At 43.7% G+C, this 10,137-nt stretch overlaps 1 protein-coding gene across 1 annotated transcript; it reads right to left on the reverse strand.

The window, feature by feature from the left end:
• Position 1: 1 nt before the first annotated feature.
• Positions 2-8,747, reverse strand: LOC130114089 (aromatase). Its single transcript, XM_056281840.1, has 10 exons — positions 8,621-8,747; positions 7,535-7,685; positions 7,271-7,425; positions 6,499-6,675; positions 6,260-6,374; positions 6,060-6,174; positions 5,813-5,975; positions 5,466-5,707; positions 5,150-5,376; positions 2-1,083 (listed from the first exon to the last, which is right to left on the reverse strand). Exons 1-10 carry the CDS (start codon positions 8,730-8,732, stop codon positions 885-887), a joined length of 1,656 nt encoding a protein of 551 aa, XP_056137815.1. The 5' UTR covers positions 8,733-8,747; the 3' UTR covers positions 2-884.
• Between the last annotated feature and the right edge of the window lie 1,390 nt (positions 8,748-10,137).

Genomic DNA, 10,137 nt, shown 5'->3' on the forward strand with positions numbered 1-10,137 from the left:
TTTTTATGCAGGAATGATGTTTTTATTCCTTTTCAATGGGTGGATGGACGGGTTATACTTTACATAATCACAAGCTCATCAAGCCTTGGATGGAGTAGTCTCAGGGGCATGTGTAATGTGTGTTTTATTCTTTACTGGCTGTGCAGTGTTTTAAAGTCACACTAACAAACACAAAGATGTCTTAAAATGGTGAGTGGACTCTGTAATGGCTCATATACTTTAAAGGATGAAAGAGCTTTACTAGGCGAAGTACATAGTTATTTATGAACTATTGCTTCTAGTCTCAAAGCGGAGTATCATTAACGGTATCAGTGAAATGTATTTCCTTTGTCCCATTACTGTTCCATGTGCGTTTACAGACATTTACTTGTTTATGACATCACCGGATGCAAGAGATCCTATTTTATGACATCATTGGAAAATGAATTTTCAAAACGATGAAGAATGCCACTATGTGTGCAGCTGTTCCTTGGGTAATTCAACCAACAATTTCTGATTTTGCAGTAATATTGTCACAACAAAGCTCATTTGGATGTAATGTTTTAGAGATTATTTTAATCAGCGAAGTAGATCTCTGGTTAGTTGAAGCCCGACCAGGTCTTTGGTGTACAGTCATATAGCATCTCATTTTTCTTCCACAGCAATACTAATTGAAATGCAATTAAATATGTAAATTCATACTGATTGGTATTGCTGTTGAAGGGAACTGGCAACGTGGCAATATTTGTGGAAAGCTAAGGAAGAGGTTAGCATTTAAGATGAATAACAACGATATCTACTGAAACCAAAGCAGTATCAAATCAATATTTAGATTTAATTACTGCTCGCCTCACAGCAAGAAGGTCCTGGGTTCGAGCCCCGGGGTAGTCCAACCTTGGGGGTCGTCACGGGTCGTCCTCTGTGTGGAGTTTGCATGTTCTCCCCGTGTCTGTGTGGGTTTCCTCTGGGGGCTCCAGTTTCCTTCCACAGTCCAAAGACATGTAGGTCAGGTGACTCGGCCGTACCAAATTGTCCCTAGGTATGAATGTGTGTGTGTGTGTGTGTGTGTGTGTGTGTGTGGGCCCTGTGTGATGGCCTGGTGGCCTGTCCAGGGTGTCTTCCCGCCTGCCGGTCAATGACTGCTGGGATAGGCTTCAGCATCCCCGCGACCCTGAGAGCAGGATAAGCGGTGCGGATGATGGATGGATTAAAAAGCAAGTTTGAATTGCTTTTATCACATTGAAGAACACACAGCAACATTACCAGCCTTAGTCAGCTGCTTTCAAAGGAGTCCCTCTTGGTTTTTGTTAGTGTTGTTTATTTCAACCACGGGGTGCAGCAGTTTAACTCTTGTGCTTCTGGTCTGTGATGGGGTCAGCTGTGTATTGGCTGTTCATAGCCTGTGGAGCACTGGTGGTCATTTTAATATTCTTCATGTTTTGATGATGACACCATTGTCTATGTAACCTAATTATCTATGCATTCATTCATCTGGCTCACAGATTCAGAGAGGTGGATTCCAGTGGTCTTCAATTCTATTTTTGTATGCAGTAATGCAGTATTTCGAGCATATTTATTGGATATATATTCTTACAGAATAAATATTTTGGATAGATTTCGTTGTGAGAATATCGTAAAGAACATTCACGGAGCTTCACATGCTTCAGGTGTCCTGTGCCAGATTCTGTTTACAAATTGTGGAACTCATCCGGAAATGTCTAATCCAACTTTAAGGGAAGTTTGTCTTTTGTTTTTGTTTTCTTTCTGCTTGACTGCTGAACAACATGAAGCACAGCATGAAACTAAAGACCGGGCTGAAAAACAAATTGAACCAAACGCCTTACGTTCTAATGCCAAAATGGCGTATTTAAGTTGTACCTATGGTACAGAAAGGATCAGTGTTCTCTTAGAGTGCTTGTCATTCTATACTGCTAACTTGTAAATAAACGTGACACGTGTACACTTAACTTGCTTTTGACTGGCTGACCATTCGTTCAAGAGGGGCTGTGTAACCCTGTAATATCTGTGACGAAGATGTGTTGGACTTCAGGCAAAGGGTGAATTAATTCAATAAAGACTTTTTTTTATGCTTGATTATTGATAGTCTATTTTTTTAAATCATTGATTATTAATTATATTTTTTGAAGCGGATACAATAACTGCTACTTGATGCATGAACTGAAATTCTAGAACATCCTTTACATCGAACACAAAATGTCCCATACTGCACCATCCATCCACCCATTATCCTCACCGCTTATCCTGCTCTCAGGGTCGCGGGGATGCTGGAGCCTATCCCATCTATCACTGGGTGGCAGGCAGGGGGACACCCTGGACAGGCCACCTGGCCATCACACAGGGCCTACACACACACACACACACACACACACACACACACACACACATTCATACCTAGGGACAATTTAGTACAGCCAATTTACCTGACCTCATGTCTTTGGACTGTGGGAGGAAACCAGGAGCACCCGGAGGAAACCCACACAGACACGGGGAGAAAATGCAAACTCCACACAGAGGACGACCCGGGACGACCCCCAACGTTGGACTATCCCCGGGGCTCAAACCCAGGACCTTCTTGCTTTGAGGCGACCACGCTAACCACTGCGCCACCATGCCGCCCCAATACTACACCAGTGCATTGACAATGTTTCATACAGATAGCTGGTAAGGCAAAGAGCAATGTAAATAAGGATTACAAGCTTTATTTTGGCATGGTTCATGGTTATTCTGTTGAAGTGGTTATGGCCGACTCACCATTAAAGAGCAAGATGTGTTTAGTAATCACGTCATTCTATAGTGACACCTTTCAATTGCCGTCGCTGTGGTCTCCATAATGAGTTTTCACTGAGTGGTATGAAGAACAGTGTGAACCGTGTGCCACAGACGTCTCAGTCCCCAGAACACAATCCTATTTAACACACATGTAACATGATGGAGTTGCACCAGAGACTGAAGCTGTATGTCCAGAATGGTGTCGCATCTCTGCAAATCAAGACATTTTTGATATACAGTGGGCTCAAGAAGTATTGGCACCCCTGACTGGCAATGCTCTAGAAATATATATGTATAAAAGTAATAGCATAACTGACATAAGATCAAAATGCCAACATGTGAGAAATACTGTACTGATGTTTCAATGGAACCAACCAAAATCATGAATTTATTTCATTAAAATCAATTTCCTCAAAATCAAGGTTTCACAATTAATGGTACCCCTAAAAGTTATTGTAAATAAAATCTACCAAAGTTAAGCTGGACATAAAATTTCACTTATTGAAATTCATCTGTCTCTTTTTTTTGAATAAATTTATTTCTAGTTTTTCCCCCCCGATTAACCCAATGGCATATGGCCGGAACTTTTGTTGAATAACTCCCCTGGCTCATGTTTCCATAGGAAGGAGATAGTCGTAACACCAGCTTCCTTCAAGCTAATGTCGGCTGCTCTCGCTATTTTACACGCTGAAACCTCGCATGGATTGCATCACCTTCAGGCTGCAAAGGAGGCGTAGGAAGAACGCTTTCAGTTGCTTGGCTGCAGGCGCCCGGGTGGGCCAGAGGGGTCGCTGGAGAAGGACGAGCCCCCGATCACTATACCGATCTACACCCACTATCCCTCGGGTAAGGGGGGCCTAATGAACGCTTTACCCCGTGGACGCTCTGGCCGTGACCGGTTACGGCGAGTCTGGGATACGTACCTCATGACCAGTCACATGACGAGCGGGTCGCAAGAACGGCGGTTTATTCCGCTCGGCCACCAGAGCGGCCTAAGTTCATCTAAGTCTTAAGGAACTAAATTGTGTCGTTCCATCACTTCCTGTTTCACTAGCATCATGCAAAATCCCTTTGTCATGCAGCGCCATGAAGCCAACCAAAGAACGGACTCTTCAAAAGAGACGGATGGTCGTAGACCTTCATACATCTGGTAATGGCTACATGAAAATACACAAACGACTGAATATACCACTGAGCACTGTCAGGGCAATTACTACAAATATTTAAAAAAAAATATGGAACAGTTGAAAACTTGCCAGAAAGAGGACGCAAATGCATTTTGTACCCCAGGATAGTGGGGAGGATGGCGAGAGAATCAAAAAAAGTCCCCAAGAATCACTGTAGAAGAATTGCAGGCCTTGGTGGCATCTTGGGGTCACAAGGTTTCAAAAGGCCCCATCATACACAGCCTCCTTAGCCACAGGCCCATTGGAAGGGTTGCAAGAAGAAAGTCTTTGCTGACCTCCAGACACAGACACAAGCACGTGGAGCTTGCCAAACATCATTTGAATTATGACTGGACAAAGGTGCTGTGGTCAGAAGAGACCAAAATTGAACGTTTTTAAAATTGAACAGGGAGCTGAGCCAGGAGGCAAAGCTCTCAATTTACCAGTCAATCTTCGTTCCAGCCCTCACCTATGGTCATGAGCTTTGGGTAGTGACCGAAAGGGTGAGATCGCGGATGCAAGCTGCTGAAATGAGTTTCCTCCGTAGGGTGTCTGGGCTCAGCCTTAGAGATAAGGTGAGGAGCTCGGACATCCGGAGGGAGCTGGGAGTAGAGCCGCTGCTCCTTCACATCGAAAGGAGCCAGTTGAGATGGTTCGGGCATCTGATTAGGATGCCTCCTGGGTGCCTCCCTTTGGAGGTTTACTGGGCGCGGCCAACTGGGAGGAGACTCCGGGGTAGACCCAGAACTCGCTGGAGGGACTGCATGTCCAATCTGGCCTGGGAACGCCTTGGGATCCTCCAGGAGGAGCTGGAGGGCGTTGCTGGGGAGAGGGACATCTGGAGGGCCGTACTTAGCTTGCTTCCACCGCAACCCCACCCCAGAAAAGCGGCTGAAGATGAGATGAGATGAGACGATTTTGGAGGAATTTACTTTTTATTAACAAATGTACGATTTTGATTGGTTCAATCGGCTCATTAATAAACTACATTATTTTTCATTTTTCATCTTAATGACATTGTTTGTTTTTTTTTACATTTTTAGTGCATTGCCAGTCAAGAGTGCCAGTAATTCTTGAGCCCACTGTAAATGCTAGTCATATCAGATGGCATTTTCCTGTAGAAATGTTTGATAACAAGCTTCAGCTTATACAAAGCCTATAGATGGTGCTAATATACATCGATAACACTGCCTTTGTCTCTCAGAGCTGTTTGCGGTGCTCTGGGGATGAATCGCATGGCAAGGCTGTGCTCATACTCCGCCGGCTGCTGGGACAGGTTGTTGGTCTGCTGGATGCCGCTAAGCACGCAGCCATGACGAGGGCACACCACGAAGCGAGACAGCATCGTAACTAAGATGGCTTTCATCATGACCATGGCGATGTGCTTGCCCACACAGGAACGAGGTCCAGAACCAAACGGCTGGAAGTAACGACTGGGCACCTGCCAGAGAAGAGGAGGTAAAGAATGACTTGTGCTCCTCCAGACTCTACTATGTATGTGCATATTTGAATAATATCTATCATACTTACTAGTTTGTCAAAGTTTTCCAGGCTGAATTCGTTGGGTTTAGGAAAGAATTCAGTCTTATGCATGAGACCAACGTTGAGGATGATGTTGGTCCCTTTTTTAACGTTGAGTCCGTTGATCTCGTCGTCCTCCAGAGCTTTACGCATTGTGAAGTCAACCACGGGGTGAAACCTCATCGACTCGTTGATAAAGCACTCCAGCACTCTCAGGTTTTGATAGTCAATATTTTCTGCGTCTTTCTCACCTGGCAACGTGGAGGCAACTTGTATGATTGTTGGAACAGCTATTCATCTATGCTGAAGAGTCAAGCTTTAGTTTGTACAGCAGTGGTAATTCTGCCGAGAGTCACCTAAGTAGGTGTTCATTTCCTCCATGATCTGTAGCTCTACTTCGGGGTTCTGCTTCAGCAGCATGAGCATGAAAAACAGACTGATGGACAGCGTGTCAGGGGCGGCAATCACCATCTCCAGCACACACTGCCTGACATTGTCGCCTGTGAGTTCACCGTGGTGCTTTTTAACAAGGGATGAAACACACTCAGGGTTACGAACAGGATGCACCGTTAGTGTAGTTTATACTCATGGGTAGAGGCATACCTGAGCAAAGAGCAGCTCTGTGGTGAAATCAAGATCGTCATCAAGCTTCTCAGACTGACTGATAATCCTTCTTTTCTTCTCAATGAGGTTTTCCATTGCGTCCTGTAACTCCTGTCTGCTGACACAAAACCAACATGTCAACACCGAGAGAAGAAATCAGAAACTTATAATCAGTTTACTGTAGCGTGCAAAAGTCTTACGCCGCTTTCTTATGCTTATTGCACAGCCATCCACATTTGAAGAAGAGATCCGGCTTGATCAGAACTGTTTGCCAGGTCTGAAAGTAGTTTTGGATCTTCATGAGCAGACCCTTCTCTGAATTGGGGAAAAGCAGAAGATGAATGCAGCTGCAAAGTTTCAGTACCAGAGCTGGGAACATTTACCAACAGAAAACACACACAGTTTTGTCCGGCAGCAGAGCATGAGCAACATCTCTGACCGTTAACAGGCACCCTGAGGAACAGCCGGTTTGAGATGTCCACCACTATACACCTCAGCAGGTTGAGAACGTCCACATGGCCGGACGGGTCAGTCATCTCCTGCAGACTGTCCAGGTGCTTGGTTGTGGCGCTCACACAAACACCCACTGTTCTTTTTAGACCAGGACCTGTGAGCGCTTACAAAGTCAATAAATAAATAAATAATAACAATACCATGGTCAATACAATACAATTCAAGCCAGATCTGGCATTTATGTCACTGTTAAATGTCCTATTTGTTATTTGTCTGTGATTTTTAGCAGTGTTTTAGTTGCACAGTAGCAGTATTGGGGGAATTAGAAGTGAGTCATTATTACAATGGCAAGAAACTGGAAAGTATTAAAGAGGTGTGTGCAGTCAATGTGAGTTACTGCTGACTCACCACATAGTTTCCTTGTGTACAATCATCTTTTTCCCATTTTTATAAGACATCTCTCTCTATCCGTCCATCTATCTTTTTTCCATCTTTTATAAGACATCTCTCTCTATCCATCCATCTTTTTTCCATCTTTTATAAGACATCTCTCTCTATCCAGCCATCTTTTTTCCATCTTTTATAAGACATCTATCCATCCATCTATCTTTTTTCATCTTTTATAAGACACCTCTCGATACCCATCCATCTTTTATACGACATCTCTCTATCCATCATCTATCTTTTTTCCATCTTTTGTAAGACCTCTCTCTCTCTCTCGCTCTCTCTCTCTCCATCTATCTATGATGTGATCTTACCTTTCATAAAATACATTCTCCCTTTTTTCCAGAGTGGGACGTCACTGTTGAAAATTACACCCCTCCCCTCCATCCCAATGCACTCCAGCCCTTGTTTGCTCCCAAACCTGGCTGTGTAGTGAGCACTCTTCAGGACATGGTAGATGGCAGACGACCTGCAAAAGAAGCCTCTCATTGACTTCAGCAGGTATCTCATTTCTGAATAAACTGCAAGCTATGCAAATGTGTGGAGGGAGTGTAGAGAATTATTTTGGCGGGACGCACTTGCTGAGAATAAGTGTTTCCTTGCCGCTAATCCAGACACGGACAGTGCTTCCATATTTGTTGTTGTAGTAGTTGCTCGCTGTTCCTATCCCAGTCCAGGCGAATCTAGCATAGGAAAGAATAGGGCCAAGACCTGCCAAGTAGTGAGGACCTGGATAAGACAAGTTTAAGAAAACAACTTTATTCCATTCAGGGAAGTTACCTGAACGAATGTGCCCTTCTTCAGCGACACCCTCGCTGGCATTCAAACTTAAAACTCACCCGTTTAAAACCACGGTCCTCTTGGGTTGGCCATTACTTCCCCTTTTCCCCTGAGTTTGATATATTCTCTGCAACACTGCACTTTATTGCCTCTTATTTCGCCTGTATATAGTCAATCCTTGTGTATATATATCTGAAGATTGTTGTGTTGTTATTCAATGTTAAGTACACTGAGACAGCCACAAAACCGAAGTCAGATTCCGTGTGTGTGTGTGTGTGTGTGTGTGTGTGAGTGTGTGTATTATAATATCAAATATAATACCAATCAGGGTCACGGGATGCTGGAGCCTATCCCAGCAGTTATTGGGCAGCAGGTGGAGAGACACCCTGGACAGGCTGCCAGGCCATCACAGGGCCGACACATTCACACCTAGGGACATTTCAGTACGGCCGATTCCCCTGACCTACATGTCTTTGGACTGTGGGAGGAAACCAGAGCACCCAGAGGAAACCCACACAGACACGGGGAGAACATGCAAATTCCACACAGAGGATGACCTGGGATGACCCCCCAAGGTTGGACAACCCCGCGGTTCAAACCCAGGACCTTCTTACTATGAGGCAACCGCACCTCTCACGACCCCAATTGGGATAAGCGGCTTGGATAACGGATAGATGGATGGATGGATATAATACCATAATGATGGCCCCATTTTCGTTATCATCATGTGTGTACAAATAAAGCCTTACTGTAGATGCAGTCTTTTACAGTATGGTGGCCATTCCCATAATGCCCTGTGTCTGACATGGAGCCACACCATCTATTCCATGCTGTATGACAGCCACTGGTGAGTTATGACAACGAAACAAAGTGAAGTCTCTCACCTGGTATATAAGCTGCACTAGCTCTTCTCCAGGTGAGCAAAAGCAGAAGACCGAGCAGTAAAAGCAGTAGGGCAGTGGTTCCACACACAGTGTCCACCATGGCAGGGCTCATGGTGAAGGAGTCTTTGGGGACACATCCGTCTCTTTAGAACCCTGCAACCTGGAACACACCTGAGCGAGAGCACTGCGTCATCATCCCAGAGAAAGACAGCGTCTCCTATTGCTCATGAAAAGTAAGTGTCTTTTTTGGCCCATAGTCGCATCAGGCTCATTCATTAGTCAAAACATAAAGGGAGAAGAACATTAAACTCTGCGCGGTCTTGCCTTTTCACCCCCGCTGGGGTGACCTTGTCCTTCAGTATTTGGATGAAATGTCATGTTGGCATTGTGAAACCAAAACACAGCCACACAAAGCTTTTCGAGATGATCTGTTTTTGGTACCATGAAAGCTGTGTGGTAAAGGTTCAGTAGTTAAATTCCACATCTCGGATCAAGACGGGAACACCGGCCTCGCTTTTCTTTGACCCTTCAATTTTATTAAGAATGTCTTTTTTTTTTGCAGCTGAAAGATGATCGTATCTTCCCTAACCATCAAATCCACCATGAATAATTTGTACCTTTATAAGCTCATTATGATTATGATTATTATTATTATTATCAATATTACTATTGCAACATTTCATATCAACAAGCCAGGGTAAGCTTAAGTAAGAATTAAGTTTTAATTCTTCATTATTATGATTATTATTATTATTATTATTATTATCTCAACATTTCATATCAACAAGCCAGGTTAAGCTTTAGTAAGAATTAAGTTTTAATTCTTCTTTTTCTTCTTCTTCTTTTTCTTCTTCTTCTTCTTCTTCTTCTTATTATTATCATCATAGTTATTATCTCAACATTTCATATCAACAAGCCAGGTTAAGCTTTAGTAAGAGTTAAGTTTTAATTCTTCATAGATAAACCAGCAAAGGATTTCACTTACTTTCCTTGTCCTTGACTGCTTTCTACCACCCAGAATGCCGTTTGTGTGGCACATAGGAGCTGCTCTGCTCACACAACTGCTTTTAAAGATGATCGGCACTCTTTCAGTTAATAAATCACAATGATTCAAAGGAGTCCTTGGAAAAGTGTTCGCTCAGCCAGTTGCTAAGGAACACCACCAATTTGGCATCACAAGGGCCATCGCATGGCAGGGAATTAAAAGGGGGACAATGGGGCATGGTTAAACCAAAAAGCAGCCAAAATTGAAAAAAAGAAAGGAAAAAAACCCTTTTTATAATGGGAATGCAAAAACCTCAGGTCTGTCACCAATTATTTTCATTCATCTTTTGTGACAGGCTTAGTTCGTAGCTCAAAAGAAATAAAACCACAATGTCCAACTATGAAGAGGCTGCTCATGAGGAAATTAATTAGCCGGGTCGGGCCGACCCATGTCAAAGCCAGCAGGGCTTTACCCGGCAATTCAATGACGGCACTAGACTCGGGCATGTAAAATGCAATGCAATTGATCAAAA

The sequence above is a fragment of the Lampris incognitus genome, chromosome 6 (genome assembly GCF_029633865.1).
Source record: "Lampris incognitus isolate fLamInc1 chromosome 6, fLamInc1.hap2, whole genome shotgun sequence".
NCBI classification, from domain to species: Eukaryota; Metazoa; Chordata; class Actinopteri; order Lampriformes; family Lampridae; genus Lampris; species Lampris incognitus.

What these genes read in the sequence shown, in the direction of transcription:
- LOC130114089 (XM_056281840.1), bottom strand. Translation starts at nt 8,732, where the DNA reads ATGAGCCCTGCCATGGTGGACACTGTGTGTGGAACCACTGCCCTACTG. An exon ending in TAGTGCAGCTTATATACCAG is followed by an intron (nt 7,686 to 8,620) that starts GTGAGAGACTTC and finishes TGTCTTATCCAG; the next exon opens with GTCCTCACTACTTGGCAGGT. An exon ending in CCTCAGGGTGCCTGTTAACG is followed by an intron (nt 6,375 to 6,498) that starts GTCAGAGATGTT and finishes TCCCCAATTCAG; the next exon opens with AGAAGGGTCTGCTCATGAAG.